Here is a 20,604-nt window from a genome sequence, read left to right as displayed (position 1 = left end):
AAGACAGATCATCCTGGAGAGAATCTGTCTATGTGGTCGCCAAGAGTTGGCACTGACTTGACAGCACTTCATCAACCAACACCAACTTGTGGGTTACCCCATAACATGGATTGTTCAGGTACATCAGGACAGATGAAAGGAAGTACTTTCACACAACTCTTGGTTAGCTTAGCCAGGCCCCCAACGTTGCTGGACTATCCCTCCCCTGTTCCCCAGCAACAAAGGCCGTTGTGGCTGGTGGTGATGGAAGTTGTAGTCCAACAATACCTGGCCAATCCCTGCTCTGACCTCTTTCTTGCAGGCAACCTCCAGGTTGTGCATCTACACACTGGTGGTTCCAATGCGTTAGACAGCCTATTCTTACATACATGCAAGAGCAGGAATGGCCTGCCCCTCAATGGATCCCGCTCCCTGGTGTTTATGTGCAAGTCACTGTGGAGTGCACCTCTGAACTGGAAAGAGGCCACCCTAGAGCAGTAATTCATACAGAGGTGCAACAAGCAGACTCTTGGGACTAGGAAATTCTACGGGGGGTGGGGAGGGGGGAGAGAATGAAGACTCTCGCTGCCTGTGAGGAGGAGAAACCCAGAGAAGTGAATCCTTCTCCAGGGATAGGTGCTTTGGACTCCTAAGAGTTCAGATCCATCTCTCATAGCAGGCTGAGGTATTATGGCCAAAAGTACATTTCAGAACTGGTCTTCTGCAACCCCCTTCTGCATAAAAGGACAGAACGTTACCCACAACAAATGCTTTATTCTTAAAAAAAGAAAAGAAAGAAGAGGCCCTCAGAGCTCAAAGGAGTAGGCGATGATGTCCGAGCAGCGAAGCAGGGCTTCTCTCTGCACCCCCAGCGGAGTCTCCAGTTCAGACACCTGGAAGTTCAGGATGTCGATGTCGGCAGCTCCGAACAGGGCCGTGACGCTGACCTTCTCGTACATGGTGAAGCCGACGGGCCGCCCAGCCATCGCCAGCAGGCTGCGCAGGTAGCGCTCCCGCAGTGCCACGCGGCTCTGCTGCTCCCGCCCCACATCTGCGGTGTTCCCAGAGACTGTTGAAGAGGAGAGGCTGGTGGGACCAAGGGCCTGGAAGCGGGGGGAGTTGGGGTCGAAGCCACGGCTCGTGCCGTCAGGTCCACGGGGCAGCCGGACGACAGCGACGGGCACCTTCATGGCACAGTCCTGCCAGGACAGAAAGCAAAACTGAGACTTGCGGTGTTAGCCCTTGTTCATGCTCTAGCAGCGGTTTGGTACTCCTGTAGGAGTTGGACAGGAAGGTGAGCCTCCCATTTGACTTCGGAATACATTTCTGTCCCTCAGAAGAATCTCAGCGGTGTCTCCGTTAGATGCACCATCTGTCAAAACATAGCGACTGAAGAGACCACTTGGATTATTATTATTTTTTGTAATCATGAGGACTAGGAACCCTCTTCCAAAGAGAAACTCAAATACTCCAGGAACTTGCATTCCATAACCGGCAGCATGTCTCAGACTAAGACAGAAAGCAGACTGCAATGCCCATCTTATTGCCCTGTAGCCGCACTCACACCCACCTTTTTCATGCTGCTGAAAGTTCTACTCTTGTCTACTGGATTTATTTGTTTACTGTGCAATCATTTGCCCCACACCTATAAAAACCACGGTGCTGGTAATTAAATATACACGATGGAAACCTAATTGCCTCACCATCTGCTATCCAGAGTTCTCACCAGCCTAGGAAGTGGCTGAGTTGGGGCTCTGCCTGGCATCTCTTCTTCTCAGGGCTGAGTATGTGCTGAGCCCTGGAGAATGGCCCCATGTTTTAATAAGACAGCTGGAGTGTAGGAGTCTGTGCTGAAGACCCTTGTAATTGCGTGGCACAGACACTGAGGTCACTGCTCTTCACTGTAAGGCCCGGGGGGTCAACCCGGAGTGGGGGGCCCTGGTGGATGGTTTGGGTCCGCATGGAGCTCTGGCCGAAGCTGAATATCTGGCACAGTTGCCTTGACACCATGTGGAGGCAACTGATCGCACGCTGCAGTGCTGCACTCTGTCCAGTGTTTGAGGGAAACTGAGCCCTCGTGAGCCCCGGCTCCATTCTGAAAGGCATGCACAGAGTGCTGAGCGTAGCCCTTCCCCGCAGAGCTCTGCACTATTTTATTCATTCATTCATTTTATATCCTGCTGTTCCTCCAAGGAGCCTAGAGCAGTGTACTACATACACAGGATTCTGTCTTCACAACAACCCTGTAAGGTAGGTTAGGCTGAGAGAGAAGTGACTGGCCCAGAGTCACCCAGCTAGTCTCATGGCAGAAGGGGGATTTGAACTCGGGTCTCCCCGGTCCTAGTCCAGCACTCTAACCACTACACCACGCTGGCTCTTAGCAGAGCGCAGAGATCAGCAGAGTGGGAAACAGCTTTTTCAATGCAAAGTGGCCCTCGCTTGAAAAAATGGCGAAGAGCTCTGTCTTGGAGCCTACAAAGCAGCTCACACACGGATCGTTTGCGGAGGAAAATAACTCGCAGGGTTCTCACTCACACATGCTCTGCACGAACGGGTGGTCAGCCAAGGTGGAGACCTGGAGGGCCTGCCGTCTTCTGCCCCCAGCTGTGAGCAAGTCAAGCCAGACGAGGCTGGCTGGGAACTTGCTGGCTGCTGCAGCCACGGCCAAGACGGCAGGTCTCCGAGAGCGGAGGGTTAACGCGGGCCTGTAAACAGGAAGTGCTGCCGGAGGAGGACAGCCTGTTTCTCCCCCCCCCCCCCGCCCCCGTGCACCCGGGCGGCACCAACTTGACGCTCCCTCACTGTGCCAACATCCCTTGTGGCGGGCAGCCAGGCCCCGGGTCGGCAGCAGAGAGGATGTTTTGCACGGGTGAGCTGGAGAAACAGCCAGCGGTCGCCAAGGAAAACTCCAGGGCCAGAAGGGGGAGCGGCGCAGCTGGCGGAGGCCGGAGGCCAGGGCTTCCTTGCCCAGGCGGCAAACTTCACGTTCTGAACCGTCAGCACTTTCCCCCCCCAGCACCCTGAACCCGAGGCTGCGTGTGCACCCTCTTCCTGTCCCCCCAGTTCTTGCAGCAGGAAGCCGGGACAGTTAGATGCGTAGGAAGCGGCCTTCACACCAGGTCAGAGGCCTGCTCCAGCCAGCGCAGGACTCCCGACGCCAGGGGTTCCCAACCTGGGGAGGGGGGGGGCGTGCTTCCGATGTGGCTGAACTACAACTCCCATCACCCCCAGCCACAACTTACTGTGGCTGAGGAGGATGGGAGTTGTAGTTCAGCAACATCAGGAGGACCACAGCTTAGGAACCCTGGCCCGAGGCCAATGCCTAGGGGCTGGTGGCAACCCACATCAACCCCAAGGGTGGCTCAAAGAACTGCCAGATACTGGGGCTATTCCCACGACCTGCAAAAATCGGGCTAGGAGAAATCGGGCTCCACAAACCTGGTTTTTAAAATTGTGAGTAGCCGCGCCGCGGCTTCGCACCGCACCTACTCACAAGTAGACCCCCAGAGGGGAGACGAAAAGCCACCCCCCCAGCTCCGGGGGTCTCCCCAGTATGCCCTGTGTGCTTGCGCAGGGCATACTGGGGCTTCCAGGGGCCGTGTGGCCCCCAAGCTCCCCAGCCCCCGCTGGCTCAGTCTCTAAGCCAGATTAGCCCACTCTTCCCACTCACCGCCGCCAAACCGGGTCTCACAGATCGTGAGACCTGGTCCACTGAGTCACACCATTGATCTATCTAGCTCAGTATTGTCTACCCAGACTGGCAGCGGCTTCTCCAAGGTTGCAGGCAGGAGTCTCTCTCGGCCCTCTCTTGGAGATGCTGCCAGGGAGGGAACCTGGAACCTTCTGCTCTTCCCAGAGCGGCTCCATCCCCTAAGAGGGGAAGATCTTCCACTGCTCACACTTCTAGTCTCCCTTTCATATGCAACCAGGGCGGAACCTGCTTAGCTAAGGGGACAAGTCATGCTGGCTACCACCAGACCAGCTCTCCTCCCTCAGACCAGCTCTACTGGGCCAGCGTGCAGCTTCGGCCAAAGCCGAATACTCAGTCCCCCGGCACCATGGGGAGACTAGCATTCTCCCACTGCTTTGCTGAGGACGGTGGGGCTCCTTTACAGGAAACAGAGCCCTCTGCACCATCTTAGAAGGCATGCCCAGAGTGCAGCCCTTCCTGGTGCTTTCCTCCTGGGAGGAAAGGAGAGAGCTCCCATCTCTCAAAGCATCAAGAAAAGTGCAGGAACTACTGTGTGGAGGTCAGCCTAGTGGGAAACAGCTCTCGCAGTGAAGTTTTTCTTTTTTTGGGGGGGGGGGAGAGGAGTGCAAAGTGACCCCTGCCAGGAGAAAAAAAATCACTATTAGCCCCTGCTAACTGAGCCAAGAGGCACCTTCTTAAAGTGGTGATTCTCTTTATTGAGCAGGGGGAGAGCATCTGGCCCACCGTGGAAGCTTGCTTTCCTGATGCTCCCACTTACAGTTTTCTGGCACCATACGTGTAGTCCCAGCTCTTCCTAAGGTTTGGCGAGCAGGAAAAACAGCCAGTGCCCAAATCCTGCGGGCAGCCTGCTGTGTCATGATAGCGCTTTGTTTGCACACTGATGATAGCGCTTTGTTTTCAACACAGGCAGCCAAGCATGGACAACAAACAAACAAATTAAGTTCATGGAGGCCAGTAGGGCGCTCTGTGCTTCAGGCAGAACAATGCTGCTTGGGAAGGGGTGGTTGATGGCCCGTGTGCGTCCAGGCTTGGCGCGCACACTAATTGCGTGCAGGCAAGAGACTCCTTCAGCCTGTGCCTCGATGCACGGCTGGGTTTCCTCGAGGAAATTCCACAGGCTTCAGGCACGGTGGGGATTACACTTGCCCCCCGCTAGATCCCGAACAGGCCACATTCCTGCGCGGTGTGTTTATTCCTCAAGGCTGCCCTGGGCGATGACTGCAAGCTTCCTCCGCTGCCGCCGCCGCCACCCCTGCCCTGTTTACACACTCTTTCCACGGACGGCTCATTCCCGGCACGCGCTGTCTGGCGGCAGAGGAAGCCCTGGCCCCTGGAAGCCCTCTCCTCCAGCTGGCCTGATAAGCACCCGGCCTGGGCCTGCTCCAACTCTGGGCCCAGAGCCAGGGCCGGCCGGGGGGTGGGGGTGGCTGTTTCCCCAGCAAGGCTTGCTTTTGCTCCGGCACGGGCTGCTGTTCGAGTCTGGCCTGGGAAGAGTCCCGCGGGTTATGCAGGCTGCAAAAGAAGCCGGCTTGGAGTCTGCCGGTTCCCAGTGCCCCAAAGACATTCCAGGCAGGAACTACCGGCAAAGATGCCGCTCAGCAAGCCCTCTTGGGACCAGGACCCGGAGCGAGGCTTTGGGACAGCGTTTGGACGACTTCTCAGCAACCGGCAGTGCTGAAGCCGGGCTCCGGGCTGGGCGGGCATCCTAGCAGAGCCACCTGCGGCCATCCCTTTCCCGTTCCCAGCAGCAGCTGACCAAGGGTGGCCATCGTCTGCCCCCTCTTCTTCATGGCCTGGCAACTTGTGGGGAGAGCGGATGCCCCCCCTCCCGAGCTGCGGGGGGCACTGAGGAGGAAGCTGCCTTCCCCGTTTGGGGTCAGGGCCCACACAGCACTCACGCCTCTCTGGAAAGGATGCCACGAGGGCCGCCGGGCTGCTGGGAGCGCGGAGGCGACAACTCACAACAACTTGTTTGTTCTGGCTTGGGCCGCTTGCCTAGCTGACGACATATCCTGAAGGCAACGAGACTGGCACCTCCGCCACCAGGGCGGGCAGATCCCCGGCGCTCTGGAGGAGAGCTGGGAGCTGGCCTCTCTCCTCTGCCAGCGAAGGGAGGACCGGGAACCCAGGCAGCCCTGCCATGCCCTGTGGACGCCAGCAAGGGCAAGCTCCTGGCATGGGCGTCTCAGGACCATCCGCTCCGGTGGGAGAGACCTGAATAACCAGACGCCTACCCTGCAAGGAAAGCTTACCGGGTTCACAGTGCGCGCACGGGTGTGTGTGTGGGGGGGGGGGGGAGGAGGAGACATGGATTCTCGCCAGCAGCCTCAACGCTTGCAGGTAAGGATTTCCGAGGCAGGGTGGGTTGGGGGAGGCATAGCCACGTTCTCAACCACACCACCAAAAGCACTGCCCCATTAGCAAGCAGCAAGGGTGGTGCTGGGGTCTTTCCGTCTCAAGTGGCGATGAAGGCGTGGCTCAAGACAGGGTCCAGCACCAAGGTGGCTCCACCTGAATCTCCACCCCCCATCGCAGCAGAAACCCCGCACAGTTTGCTACACACAACTGCCCAATGCCCGCTTGCGGCAGAGGCTTCAAGCAATCGGGCCAGGACTTTCCCCCATCAACTTCTCCATCCTACTTAGAACACAGGAAGCTGCCATATATTGAGTCAGACCCCTGGTCCATCTAGCTCAGTATTGTCTTCACAGACTGGCAGCGGCTTCTCCAAGGTTGCAGGCAGGGATCTCTCTCAGCCCTATCTTGGAGATGCTGCCAGGGAGGGAACTTGGAACTTTCTACTCTTCCCAGAGCGGCTCCATCCCCTAAGAGGCGAAGATCTTCCAGTGTTCACACTTCTAGTCTCCCTTTCATATGCAACCAGGGTGGACCCTGCTTAGCTAAGGGGACAAGTCATGCTTGCTCCCACAAGGCCAGCTCTCCTCTACTTCACTTTCAAAGGGTTAAGTGACTCAGCGGGCAGGAAGGGAAGGGCCTATTGCCAATACTATTTGCAAACATCGTGTAAAAGGCTACCACACTGCAGAAAATGATGCCTATGGGCTTCTGTGCCTCAATTCTTCCATCTGCAAAATGGAAACAGCCTATGCAGAAAAAGCTTACTAGGGGCCACCAGAATGTTGCCACCCCCACCTCGAGTCTCAGAAAGAAATCAAGTCAGAAATCAACCAAGACTGAGGCAGAAGAAAGATTTCAAAACCTGAATGGAGACAAATGGCCTTTTAGGATGCTTTGTTTTCCTCATTCTTTCCATAGAAAAAAGTCCCAACTTTTTTTTTAAAGGTACATTTTCAATAACAGACTATCTGTAACTTGCTGCAATGCATTTTTAGCACTTTCAGCAATGCAACATCTGCTCCGTAAGAGGGATTTCAGTACAGAAGTGAAAATTCGCAGCGTGGGGTGTTACATCTATTCAGTCTAGCTTTACAGAATGAAAGCTTGGACACAAACAGAAGATGACAAAACTAGAATCTCTTGAGCTCTGGATATATATAGACATATATCAAGAATATCGTGGGTAGACAGGATGACCAACGAGGAACATTTGAGAAGGATGGCGAGAGAGCGAGCGAGCGCTAATTAACATTATTAAGAGAAGAAAACTTGAGTATCTTGGTCATGCTATCAGAGGGGGGAAATACTGCTTACTGCAGTTAACCATGCAGGGAAAGATGAAAGGAAGAAGCTGTTTTGAAAGGCGAAGAAAATCCTGGCTGAAAAATTTGAGGGAGTAATTTGGATGCAAAACTTTACCACTTTTTTGAGCAGCAGCATCCAAAGTCAGAAGAGCCCTAATGAAAGCTAACCTCCGGTAGGAGGTAGCACTTGAAGAAGCACTGAAGGAGTTCTGCATAGTGTTCCCTCTGACAGCGATTCCCAGTGGTTGTTGACTACAACTCCCAGAATCCCCAGCTGCAATGGCTTTTGCTTGGGGACTATGGGAGTTGTAGTCCACAACATCTGGGGATCTCTGTTAGAGGGAACACTGGACCCAAGGCTGAGAACCCCTGGGTTAAGGACATGTATGTGGGCCCCCCTGACTCCCCCTGTTCTACAATCTCTGCACAGGGAATTCTTGAGGCACCTTAACAACCCCTAAGGCCTCTGCCAGCAGCTTTCTTCCGGCAGGATCTGAAAAGGGCCAGACAGCCCAAGGCTACCCCAGAGAGCAACAGAATTAGCTGGACAGCATTGAGTGCCACCCATGTGCAGGACAGGGGCTGCCCTCTCCATCAGCAGGGGGTGCTGTTGCCCCATGTCAGATTAAGGAAGAGTCAATGATGCTTGCCTCCTTGAACTGCTGCAATAGGTCCCAAGCAGATGGATTCGTCTCTGTTTTGTTTGGGTGTGCCTGTGCATGCGTGTGCGAGTGGGAGAGAAAGAGAGGGGAAACAAAACAGGGAATCCAATTCTGCCGATGTGCGGCATTCCACTAACCACACTTTCTCCCTCTGCACTTTCCCCAGTTCCACCATGGTTTCTGGTAACTTGCCTGTCCTGGCGATTCTGCTCATGCCACTTGTCCTCTGGGGATCTGAAGGCCCCTGGGCGGCTACTCCGGGACGTGCCGACGGAACCGGCAAACATGACCCTAAGCAGGTCCCAGTCCAGTCACTCCAAAGCATCCTCTTAAGACGCTTGGGCTTGCAAAGGCGTCCGGAGCCAAAGCCGGGGCTGGTGGTCCCCCAGTACCTGCTGGATTTATACCACTTCTACTTGGGAAAGGCGCCCTCCTCCCACACAGACTCTGCGCCCCCCTTCCTGGAGGACCAAGCAGGACAAGGCAACACTGTGCGCACGTTCCATCATCTTGGTGAGCTTGCAGTCTCTGCATGGCTTTATCTGTGATCCCAACACAGCTGGGCCATCTTGTAACCTTTGGGGCAAGGGACCGGATGGTAGCAGGAGGAGGAGTTAGAGGGCAGCAGAGGGAGATGGGTAGACGAGCCAAGGATGCAAAGGAGAGGGATAGTCAGCCATCTGTGGCTGAAGGTGACATAGGCACATAGGCAGCTGCCATACGCTGAGTCAGACCCTTGATCTCTCTAGCTCAGCAGTCTCTACACTGACTGGCAGCGGCTTCTCTAAGGTTACAGGCAGGAATCTCTCTCAGCCCTATCTTGGAGATGCTGCCATGGAGGGAATTTGGAACCTTCTGCTCTTCCCAGAGCGGCTCCATCCCCTGAGGGGAAGATCTTGCAGTGCTCACACTTCTAGTCTCCCATTCAAATGCAAACCAGGGAAGAACCTGCTTAGCAAAGGGGACAAGTCATGCTTGCTACCACCAGACCAGCTCTCCTCCTGCTTTGCTCAGAGATGGACCTATCCAAACCTGAGGGCTAGAAACTTTGTTGAAGAAAGAAAGCAAAACGAGTCTTAATGCTAGGATTCTTCAACCATTGCCCATGTGGTGCCAATTGTCCTGTTTGGGGCTTTACCATTTGGGAATAGGGCCTCACCACTGTTCCCTACAACAGGGATCCCCAGATGTTGCAGACTACAACTCCCATCATCCCCAGTTGCAATGGCCAAAGGCCACTGCAGCTAGGGATGATGGGAGCTGTAGTCAATGACATCTGGGGATTCCTGTTGCAGGGAACAGTGGCCATTACTACTTGCATGAGTTTTAACTAAACAGCAGATCAGAATCGGCATTTGTGGAAAAATAGTTCCTCCTCCCACAAATTTAAAATGCTGATAACTATTATGGGTTGCCCACAGGTGGATCTGCTATGATTCTATGTTTCAAAAAGTAGATGTTTTGTGTGTCTCTCTAGGGCACCATCACAAAAGAGGCATTCCCATATTGTGCTCACACAGAAGGGAAAGCCTCTTCTGCAGTTTTGTATTTAAAATATTATAAAACCTGCTGTGATGCTGGCCCAGCTAGACCCCCTTTTTAGTCAATCAGTTAAATGTTGCAGCCCTGTGTGAGAGAGATATGAAAAAATCTCTCCTTGTTCTTGTGAGACAGTCAGGCTACAGTGAGCGCCCAGGCTTTTGGTGGGGGCCTTTAAGTGGCAGTGGCGCTATCTGCAGGGCATGGGAGGCAACTGGGGCAGTGAGTGGAGCCGACTGACTGCAGGCTGCAACCCCACGGCGGTGGACAATATTGCCGGGTTCTGGAGAGGGCTGCTATGGTAGTTCAGCTTGTTTTTAGGAGATCTAGGGAAGGAAACCTCTGATCCACCACACTGTAGAATTCCAAGCACATTTTTTAAAAAGGCCATTCTTCTTACGACTTTTGAGTTTCCTTGTGGTCTGTCTCCATTAATTTTGTATTCATTGCCATGGACTATCTCCAGACTTGCGTGCTTCCCCAACTGGATAATTAATCGGTCTGGCCAAAAGGATGCCGAATGACTCCCTAGTCAATATTCTTCGTTTGACACCTCCATGCTCAGAGAGAGTGCTGAGGGCAGACAGCTGGGGAGCAGTGTCCCCTTCACACCTTACTTGTTAGCCTCCGAGAAGCATCTGTCCAGTTGCAGATGGAAACAGAAGGCCCAAGTAGTGGGGTCCCTTAGCCCAGGGTTCTCAAACTTGGCTCCTCAGAGGACTACAACTCCCATCATCCCCTTCCACATTGGGGCCAGGGATGATGGGATCTGCAGTCCAACAACATTTGGGGACCCAAGTTTGAGAACCCCTGCCTGAGTCAGACCAGCAAACCAATTCTTACATCCAAAAGACTCAAATTTCTGCTCTCACTTCTCTTTTGTTTCCCATCTAGAGGACCTGGAGCACAACTCGGAGGCAGCAGGAAGTCCATTCTACTTCCTGTTCAACCTCACTTTGCTGCCAGCAGAGGAGGAGCTGACGGCCCTTGAGCTGCGTCTCTACCACACGCACAAGGAGAGCCAGGGATTTCACGTCAACGTCTACTCCATGATGGACCCCCCACCCTTGTCCGGAGACAAGAGCAGACTCCTTGCTCGTAAATTCCTGCCTCTGAACCAGCCCAGGTGGGAGAGCTTTGATGTGACGGCTGCTTTCACGGGGGCCCGGGGCCCAAAGTGGCCCTGCCTGGGGTTTCTCGTCGAGGTGGAGCACCCAAATGGTAGTCATGAGCTTCACCACCACCCAGGCTCCCTTCGAGCAAGACGGTCTCCAGGTGAGGAGGCGGCACAGTGGGCTCTAGAAAGACCTCTGCTGGTCGCCTACAGCCATGACCGAAGGGGGCAGCCTTTGACCCGCGGAAAGAGGCAAAGCCGGAGCCAGCCGGGGGGCCTGAACCAGAAAGGGGGTAGGAGAGCCACCAAAGTTCCAGCCCCCAGGAGCAAACACAAGAGCTTGAAAACCAAGGCCAAAGCCAGCACAAAGTGCAGAAGGCACCGTCTTTTTGTGGACTTCAAGGAGGTTGGGTGGAACGACTGGATAGTTGCTCCCAGCGGTTACCATGCCTTCTACTGCTCTGGGGAGTGCCGGTTTCCGCTGGCCGACCACATGAACTCCTCCAGCCATGCAGTGGTGCAGACCATGTTGAATTCGGTCAATTCCAGAGTCCCCAAGGCATGCTGCGTCCCAACAGACCTCAGCCCCATCACTATGCTCTACCTGGATCAACATGACATGGTGGTCCTTAAGACCTACCAGGATATGGTGGTGGAGGGCTGTGGGTGCCGGTAGAAGGGACGGAGTCGGAGTTCTCCTCTCAGTCCTAAAATTTGGGGTTGCCCAATGACATGGACTGCCAATTGGCTCAGGACTCTCCTATGCACTTCTTCATACACGGCATAGTTAATTTATGGGATTGAGTGCCACCAAGGCAGTGACGGTCACAAGCCTACATGGCTCAGTTGTTAGCTGCGAGAGCTAAAGGGGACTATGTTATACCTCCAAACGCCAGACACTGGGGGCATAAACACACCCCATGCCCTACCTGGGAGTGCCCAGAAACATCTTGCTGGCCCCTGCTGGCAGTGCAACAACAGAAAAGATGGATCATGACAGGTTCCAGTGAAGGGATTCTAATGAATTACTCAGTCTCTATATGCCATATTTCAAAGAACTGCTGATCTCCTTTTAAAGTGCAATAACTTCTGGGTGAACAATAAATGAAATGAAACATTGATGCAGTCTGTCAGAGTGAGACTCTCTAAGCCAAAATGAAAGCAAAATGAAGGCAGCATTGCCTTCCTACTAAGGGGGCACTGACATCACCAAAGGGCAACAGCATTAGCTATTCATAGAAAGATTTGAGGTTCGGTTTCCCTTTCCCTTACTTTGGTACTCTTCAGATACTATGCATAGGTTTACATCCTTTGCACTTTTCTCCCTGAAAGATTATGTTCTGGGCAGTGGTCCCTCTAATTTTTTTCATCTGTGTGCGGAATGAGTTTTGTTCTGGGTGGCAGTATCATGGCAGTGTGTGCGCACCTGCATTCAGAGTGGGGCCTTCCTGATTCAATCTGACTGGGATCTAAATTGAGCTGAGCAGACATCCAAAAACTTGTGAGCGCACGCACATCTTAGAGGGAACAGTGGTTCTGGTTAGGAATCCAAGGATACCCACAGAGAGTTCTCCTCAATTCTCCTTTCTAGAGAGGAAATTGTCTCTCCCAGCAGACAATGTGGGACAGAATCATATGCACTTTCCATTTTGTGGTATTTGCATCTTTTGAACTGTAACCATCTTTCCCAAGTGAAAAAGAACCCCAGGGAAAATGTGGACTCATGCACACACCCTTTTCCACACACAACAAGAAGGAAAACCCCTCAAATCCAGAAATAATCCCTCTTTGCATTTCACCACCAGGATATTGGGTGGTGAAATTGGGGGTGGCACCCATTCAGCTCAGCCTTAATCTCTTATCCCCAAGCAGGCTAAAATTCTACAGTATGCATGGCTGTATGATCAATGTTTTGGACTATGCTCCTATATTGTATAACCATTCTAGCTACAGACCATTACAGCACTCAGGAAGCATATGGATGTAGAATGATAAGAGGAGTTAAACCTGATTTATATCAGTACTTTCAAATTGGTCTTTTCTTCCTTGGCAACATAAATTGCCTTCACATCAATCATCCTGTCTTATGAAAGAAGATGAGTCGGGGCTCAGACCAAGGCTGGAGATGTCTTCTTTGAGAACATGGGGCAGACATTATCACAGAAATATTGAAAATATATTTAAGAGATAATGTAAGGCGAGAAACAGGCAGGCTGTACATGCCCAGAGGTACTATTCTCGGGCCTTAAGATATTTTTATGGCAGACCTCCAATGTTTAACCCCACCAGAAAAACAAACCCAACCCAACACATCAAAAGTCTGTTTCTCCCTCTTGCTCCCTAACACCCCCCCCATATTTACCTGAATCAAAGTTTTTTCTCCACCCCACCCCATATTCTTTGATGTTAGAAATTCAGGGCTGTCTTAAATTCAGAGTCTTCTTCTTTTCAGGCAAATACAGGTATAGCCTCTATTTTCAAGGGGGTCGTCTTAAATTCAGAGTTGGCCTCTATTCAGATAAACACGATAATTTCATTTAAACAGTAATCTTCCACCTTTCTCAGTTCCCCACTGAAAGCCCACAAATCCCGCCCCCCCCAAGAGTTATTTCTACTCTTGCTGCAAGAGTAGCAAGAGTCTTGTAAGCAAGAGTAGCAAGAATGCAAGAGTCTTGCATTCCTCCTCCTATAAGCCTTAAAAATCCATCTCCAGCTATTGGCTCCACCCAAAAGCCCTTTGGAAACAACAGACTTCCACGGGCCAGGGATTTTCTTTTCCGGCTATGAAAATATTAGGTCAACCAACCTGCATCGGCTTGATGCGATCCAGTTCAAATCGTCATGACAACTCCAAATGGTCTAACTCAAAACTTGGGTTTGGCCTGCAGCACACACAACGTGCTTTAAAAAGGGGCCGTAACCCCTTCACCCGGAAGGACATCCTCGAAAGCTGCACCCGTCCTCTCTGGTAATAGGAACTCTATGACTTCCGGCACATGCGCAGATCAGCCACTTCCCCCCACCCTCGTGGTTTGTGGGGTGGCGGATGCAAGGGGAGCGCGTGAGCGTCACGTCATGATCAGGCGGCTTTCGACGTTCCTCAATCAATTTCCCACCATCAGCCCTTTCGAGCCCGGTCCTCCTTCCACGTCTTCATTCTCACCCCTCTTTTTATCAGCAGGAATTCTAAAAAAAGTTTTTTCTTTTAAAATTCCACATTGCCCCCGTCCTGCTTTAAACCAGGCGCCGGCAAGTTAGCTTCGCTCTAGTCTCTTCCGGGGAGACCTCCGTGTCGAAAGTGCTGCGCTGTCTGAACGCGCGCGTTTCTCTCGCTTTCTCTCCCCCCCCCCGCAACTTGGTGTGTCTGAAGGAGTGGGGGGGGGAGGAGGAGCCAGTTGTGCAAACGCATCGGCGGATTCGCCAGCCGGAGCCTGAGGGTGGGGAGCACGTGACCCTCCGCTCCGAAAGCGGGAGGGGGAAGAGCGCCGAGAGACGGAGCGCGGTCGGCGTTACTGCCGCTGCTGTGCCTGAGGGAGGGGGGAGAAGAAAAAAATAAGTCGGTGGGTCCTGCGCGGTGGCGGCTGTTCCTCGCGCGTGGAAAGTGCTGCGGCGGATCCGCAGGCCGCTGGCGCACTCTGCTGCTGGCGGCGGCGAGAGAAAGAAGAGCCGGAGGAGGAAGGTGGGGGGGAGGTCTCTCTCCGGTCCGCACCTGGCTGAGGCGACGGTGGCCGCTCGCTCGCGACAGGCCGCCTCCTTTCTTCCCGGCCCCCCTTGGCGGTGCCGCGGCCCCTCCCGACTCCCGTCCCCAGACCCCGAGGCTGCCTCCGCTGCTGCTGCTCCTCCTCCGCACCTCAGGTGCGTATTCGCTCCTCGGCCCCCTGAGGCCTATCCCTCGCTGCCGGGCCCCGACAGGCGGGGGCGTCCGCGGAGCTCCCCCAGCGCCAGGGGCGCCGTGCTCTGGCTGCAGCCCAGCGAAGGATTTCCCTTCCCTGGGTCTCACCCACCCCGCGTTCCCTCCCTGACTCCCGCCCCCTTCCCGTGCCTGATCGCTCGCGCTTAAGGCAGTCGTTGTCTCCCCAAATAACAGCCCCCCCACCTGTCACTTCATTCTTCCCTTCCTTCTTGCCCCTCTCTCACTTTCTCTTTCTCCCCCCCCCAAAGGAAAGTATTTATTTCTCTCCCACGACACACTCCCCACCCCGGCCCTACAAGACATCCGTTTATTCCCCTCCTGCCTGGTGGTGACCCCCATTGATTCTGCAGCCGCCACCCCCTACCCCCTCCCCCGCAAAGGTGGATATTTATTTATTTCCCCAGCCTAAAAGGCAGGTATTAGTTACTTTTCAGCCCTTGTCCTGCCAGGAATTGCTGTTTATTCTGCAGGTATTAATTCCAGCTCTTCTCCTGCCTCCCCGATAAATAATGGAGACTCTTTACTTGTCATCTTAGACTAAGAGCTTCCTCTTTATTTTGTTCTCTTTATTTTGCCTGATAATGGGTTTCTGATTATTTTGCAAATACTCAGTTCATATATGTTATCCCCCCACACACGTGCACGCATATATGCACACACGGAACCCTTTCCAATTTCTAGAACTACTTCTTTTTTCAAGAGTATTTTGTTTCCTTTGCTGGGCCCCTGGAACAGACAACAGCCCCCTTTTGAATGGTAGCTCAGCTACCTCCTGGCTGGTAGTGAACCCTGTCTATCCTGCAGGCATTCATTCTAAACAGCTTTCACCTAATACATACACTAAGACTCCATTATTTACTTTTTTGGGAGGAAGAACTTCAGAGTGAGTAATTGTACCTCATTCCTCCAGACCAGGAAAGGATTTTTTGCCCTACCACGACCCCTTTCTTCCCCAAAACCGATCTTCCTTCTACCCCAAGCAAGGGCTTCATTCCCCTTTCCAGAGACAGGGGCTCTTCCCACAAGTGGATAGCATACATCATTCATGGTCCATATAGGTCCTTTCCCTGGCCCCCCAAGAGCCTGGTCTGGCCTCCTTGCAGCACGGCTTCGGAGGGAAGGACCTGGAAATCTTGGTAGCCTTCTGTTTCCGGGTGAGGGTAGCTAGAAAAGGGTGGGAGGGAGGGGTGGCTTTCACCCCTAAGTAATGACTCCAGGGGGTCCATGAGAAGGGAAGGAGGAGCTCCCCCCCCGGACAGACACCCCCCTCACTTGCCTGGCTATGGAGTGTGTGCAGGTTTCCCCAAGGCAGCAGCCCCAGCAAGGCAAAGCTGCTGAGGGGGACCGTCTCCTGCTGCTGTTGCCGCCGTCGCCTCCTGCTGTGCAGAAGGAAGAGGAGACTCTGTTGAAGGGCTCTGCTCCCTGGGCTGCCTCTCAGACAGACGGCAGCCAAGGTGGGACAGAGCTTCAAGGCAGTTTAGACTTCCCGGCACATCTTCAGAGCAACCCCGAGAGCCTCTGCTCCCAGCACAACCCTCCTGCAGCAGCAGGGGATCATCCTGGCAGCAATACAGCGGACCAAACGACTGCCTGCTCTTCAAAGGAGGTGTCCAAGGAGGTGGTGAGTTGTGAGGGGACAGAGGACCGGTTGCAGCCGCCCTTGGGCCAAGCGACGCTGAGCCATCCACTACAGGGAGGATCCCCCGCGACCGAGGTGGCCTGTTGTAGCCCCACTTTGGCCACAGAGTCTGCTGTGACTGTCCAAGAATGCCTTAGGGACCTTGCAAGCTCTCCCCCGCAGAGCATCAGTTTGCAGGAAAAACTAGACTCCACTTCTCAGAACTGTTGTTTAGGCTTGGAAGTGACAAGCCGAGACCATCCCGAGGAGGACCAAACGGGCCGGGCTTCTCCACCTGCCGAGGATGAGAAAGTCAAGCCTGGGGCAAAGCATGTCACGTTTCCTTCCGACGAAGACATTGTTTCCGGTGCCGTGGAGCCCAAAGACCCCTGGCGGCATGGTAAGTGAGCATCGGCTCTCCTGGAGACCCTCTTCCTCTTCTTGTGGTTGGTCCGGGTAGGTCGCTGGCTGGCTGGCTTGTAGCTCCAACCTGAACATTTATTGGCACTTGAATTTCCAGGTCGGGTTTTTGCTGAGAGTTCACAGCATCTTAGGATCCAAGGGTATACACGCAGAACCCTACCACCCAGTCAAAAACAAGCATGTGATAATATTTAAGAGCTGAGTGACTATTGTGTAGAAAGCAGCAACTGATTGATAGGCAGGGAAAGCTTCTGAAAACAGAAAAGTCTTTACCTGTCAGAAATTCTAGAACATATTCCGCTGCTTCCTACTGAGGCAGACACTTGGCCTGTCTAGCTCCATGTGTCTGCGCTTGAGGGTTTCAGATTGGGACCCTGCCCAGCTCCACCTGGGACCTTCTGCTGGTGAGGTCCTAAGGTATTGTGCTGCATTCCCATCCCCGAGGAGACAACTTAGCAAGTGGGGTTCGAAGGGGGTAACCTGGCAAGATCTGCCTGGGTAGAAAGTTCCTTAATGTGGGGGCTGCAACAAAGCAGGCCCTGCTCTTTGTCCCTAGAGATCCCACTTCAGTAAATGGGGATGTTGAAAGGAGGCCTCTCCCATTGATCTGTGGGGGCGGGAATACACATCTTGGACCGTGTACACAATGTACACAAGGCCTAGGTTTTTCAGGGCTTCAGAGAGATGAAAGTGGATTGCTGTTATTCCTTTTTCTTTCTTTCTTTTAAATAGGCTCTGCACTTGTACAGCTGGATCTATAAAAATGCAGCAGGCAAAGCCTGGTCTTCATACCAGGAAAAGTTTTGCTTGCTCAATTTCTGTATGTCAGGACGCTGATAAAGACGGGAAGAGTAAATAAGTTGGCGGCTCTGTGCCTGAACTTATGAAAGAGCTTGGAGCTCTGGGTAGGAACTCGGCAAATGTTTTTACCATGGAAGGAGACTTTTAAATCTTCCTAGGAGGAAGCCTCTTGTTAGTATTAACTCTTTATGGTCCAGCAAAGCAATTGCTAATATTTGTTTTATGTAAATGAATGAAAAAGGAGGCATGCCTCAAATTGATGTCAAGCGAAAAAGTTTACTGACCGTAAACTTTTCAGAAAGTTCAGAAAAGAAACTGAACATGAGGGATTTGTCCAAGGTCACCCAATGAATGCCTGGCCGAGCTGAGATTTTGAACCCAGGTGCCTCAACTAAAGTTCCCTGCCCTATTCACTGAGTCCCCTTAGCTTTTCAAAATTGCCTCTAATTTGCTGCAGTTTTATTCTGTCTGTCTATCTATCATATTTATATACCACCTGATATGTGCATCTCTAGGTAGAGTACAGAGTTTAAAACACAACAAATATAAAACAGAGTGTAAACAAAACAATTTCATGGAATAAAAAGTTAAAAAAAATCATAAGATTAAAAACAACTAAACAGCTTAAAATTAATTTTGATGGCTCTATTAATCCATACATGTACCAAAAAAAAAATTGGTGGTGTAGTCCAGGCCACTTTATAAATTAATTGCATTGTCAGCAAACTATTACTGAAATTTTCAGTAGTGAATATGTCACAGGGAACAATATTCTGTCTAGTATTATACACAGGGATGGCAAAATATTGAATACTGGTTGGTAAAAATGTTATACTGGCAATAAGAATGTTCTAGTTTTGATGGTGCATGTTCTGCTGTTAGTATTTTTCTGTTTCCATTGTACCTTCTTCAGGATCTCGATCCTGAGAGTTCTTGTTGCCCGCACATGGGTGCTTAGGATGGTGTATATACCAACTGTTTTGCAAGATGCAACGTTACCGTGGTGTTGCAGGCAGATGTGCTGTGGAGATATTTTAAAATTGGAGGTGTTTGTTTTGTGTGTGTTTTGGAGAGCTGCTCTTTTAGTCTGCCTAATCTGGCATTATGTTTGCGTCCAAGACCCTTGATCCCCTCAAAAGTCAAAGACATTTCCCTTTTGACGGTTGTAAACACCTCTTACGTTGCTCAAAATGTGTCTGAAACTATTCTGGAGGATTTACATCATGCAATATTTTTGAGGCTGTGTAATCCTCCAGTTGTGGAGGGAAAGGTTGGGTTGGGCTGCATGTCCCCAACCTCTTAGACAGGGCTTCCTCACTCTGCTCGTCCGGAGGTTCTTAAACGGGGCTTCGACTACTGCAGGCGAGGCCACAAGCATCTCCTTTGAATCAAGGAGAGTCCTTTGCGGACAGGGAACCATCGTCTTCTTTCTATGTGAACCATGTTTTGAGCGTTCTAGCTGAAAAATGGCAGTGTTAGTAATGGAACCAATGGTTCCCAGTGCCACATCTATGGACCCCTGTGCTAGCCTATGTTCTGGTTTCACTGGATTCAGGAGCTTCCCTTTGCACTCGTAGCAGGTGCAATGTGCACTCTGCACCCCTGAAGCATCAGGGTCCCCCCCCTTCAGTGATCTGTGTGTTTTCCTCTGCCTGTGCTGAGCTGCCCCCCTCAGTGGCTGTGAATGGGAGAAGCCCGCGTGCAGGAGGATGCCGCCGTGTATCCATCAGGAGGCCTCCAGAGCTCTGACTGATGCAGCAGCTCTTTTGCAAAGTTTCTGTGGGGAGTCGTGCTTCATTGCGGAAAGTTGTGGTGGCCCGCTGTAGCGGTTATCATGCCGAGCAGTGATTGATTCCGACGGAGATGGTTGGAGCTGTCTTAACGTATTAATTTCGCTTTCCATATCCAGTCCCTCCTAAATCGGATTACAGCCGGGCTGCATGCAAGTGACGTTTGCATTCAGCTTTTGCTCGCGTTGATGGCATTTCTGAGTGCCTCGTTAGAAATTTTTTGCACGTTCCGCTTGGTGTAGGAATTTGGGGCTCTCCTCGTGGAAGGATTCTGCACCGCCCTGTTGAAAACCATAATAGTTTTCCCCTGCCAGTAGTTCTGCTGGTGACTGGCCATTATGTGCATCGTCTTGTGGAAAGCTTTCTCCTTTTTCATTTTGTGCTTGTGTGTTTCCCACCCGCCTGCAATACAGCTTGTACCATGGCAATGGCTGTTCACTTGAAATTGCATTGGTTCTGTTGTTCAGTGTGGAGTTATATTTATTTTATTCTTGTTTTATAAATTGCTGCAAGCCACCTTGGAGCAAAATGAGGTGTGGATGTCCGCTAACAGCCAAGTTTGTGAAAGTAAAGGCATCTGCCTTGTAAACAAGCTATTACTGAAGCTCTTACAAAGGTTTTGCTAGCCCCTCTTCCCGCACATTACTTACTTCAGCTCGATGGTGGGCTCCTTTGGAATGGGGATCCATCTTCTTGTGTCTCTTCTCATTCCTCCGGTGATGTAAACTGCTTTGAGAACTTTTTGGTTGAAAGGCGGTGTGTAAGTATTCTTAAGAATAATAGCTTTATAGCCTGCTTTTTGATCATGTGTCCTCCAAGATGCTGCTTGCACCATATTAAAATGATTAAAAAACCCTGCCAGGTGACCTCTCTTCTTCTAGCTGATAGCAGAGGCCAGAGTGTCCTTCCTCTCACTTCTGCTGTCTCTGGAGCAGACTTCTTTTTGTCTGTGCTTGGGGAGGTAAATTCCCTGCAGCTAGCTAGCTCCTCTGGGCATTGATTGTGGCAAACTGGTCTTCCCCAGTTTGCCTCGGTGTTCTTCCTCAGAGGGGCAGATGCCATTCCGATGGTCCTTAGTCTTTTGACCACTGGCAGAATGGCCTCCTTTTCCTCATTTTTGCAATGACACAGTTCTGTCAGTCATTTGTGACACATCAGTATCGTGAAAGAAAAGGAATGGGAGGGGGGAGGGGGATAAATATCTATCAGTTTTCAGATGTTTCTTTGCTTGATCACCTAGGATGATTCTAACTTGCCATAGATGATCATATGTGTGGCTCTTTGCAAACCTAGAAATAACGGTGTGAGGAATAACAGAGAATTGAACTCTTTTTTGAAGGCCTATTGAATGTCTCATAAATCATATTAATAATAATTTTCTTTATATAGCC

At 51.9% G+C, this 20,604-nt stretch overlaps 3 protein-coding genes across 3 annotated transcripts in view; 2 read left to right on the top strand and 1 right to left on the bottom strand.

Annotated features, from left to right (window-relative positions):
- Positions 1-733: 733 nt before the first annotated feature.
- Positions 734-13,630, bottom strand: GEMIN7 (gem nuclear organelle associated protein 7). The gene is made up of 2 exons (XM_053268875.1): positions 13,475-13,630; positions 734-1,178 (listed from the first exon to the last, which is right to left on the bottom strand). The coding sequence occupies exons 1-2, from the start codon at positions 13,478-13,480 to the stop codon at positions 786-788; spliced, it is 399 nt and encodes a 132-aa protein (XP_053124850.1). The 5' UTR covers positions 13,481-13,630; the 3' UTR covers positions 734-785.
- LOC128333393 (bone morphogenetic protein 2-like) lies at positions 5,163-11,789 on the top strand. The gene is made up of 3 exons (XM_053268874.1): positions 5,163-6,031; positions 8,182-8,528; positions 10,449-11,789. Exons 2-3 carry the CDS (start codon positions 8,189-8,191, stop codon positions 11,342-11,344), a joined length of 1,236 nt encoding a protein of 411 aa, XP_053124849.1. The 5' UTR covers positions 5,163-6,031; positions 8,182-8,188; the 3' UTR covers positions 11,345-11,789.
- Positions 13,631-15,784: 2,154 nt separating the features above from the next.
- Positions 15,785-20,604, top strand: part of PPP1R37 (protein phosphatase 1 regulatory subunit 37) — a 39,312-nt gene continuing 34,492 nt past the window's right edge. Inside the window, exon 1 of the mRNA XM_053268866.1 lies at positions 15,785-16,599. Coding sequence (XP_053124841.1) covers positions 15,864-16,599 — 736 coding nt within the window. The 5' untranslated portion in view covers positions 15,785-15,863. The remainder of the gene's footprint in view (positions 16,600-20,604) is intronic.

This window comes from Hemicordylus capensis, chromosome 7, assembly GCF_027244095.1.
Source record: "Hemicordylus capensis ecotype Gifberg chromosome 7, rHemCap1.1.pri, whole genome shotgun sequence".
Classification (NCBI taxonomy): domain Eukaryota; kingdom Metazoa; phylum Chordata; class Lepidosauria; order Squamata; family Cordylidae; genus Hemicordylus; species Hemicordylus capensis.
This window is presented reverse-complemented; position numbering and strand designations above follow the sequence as displayed.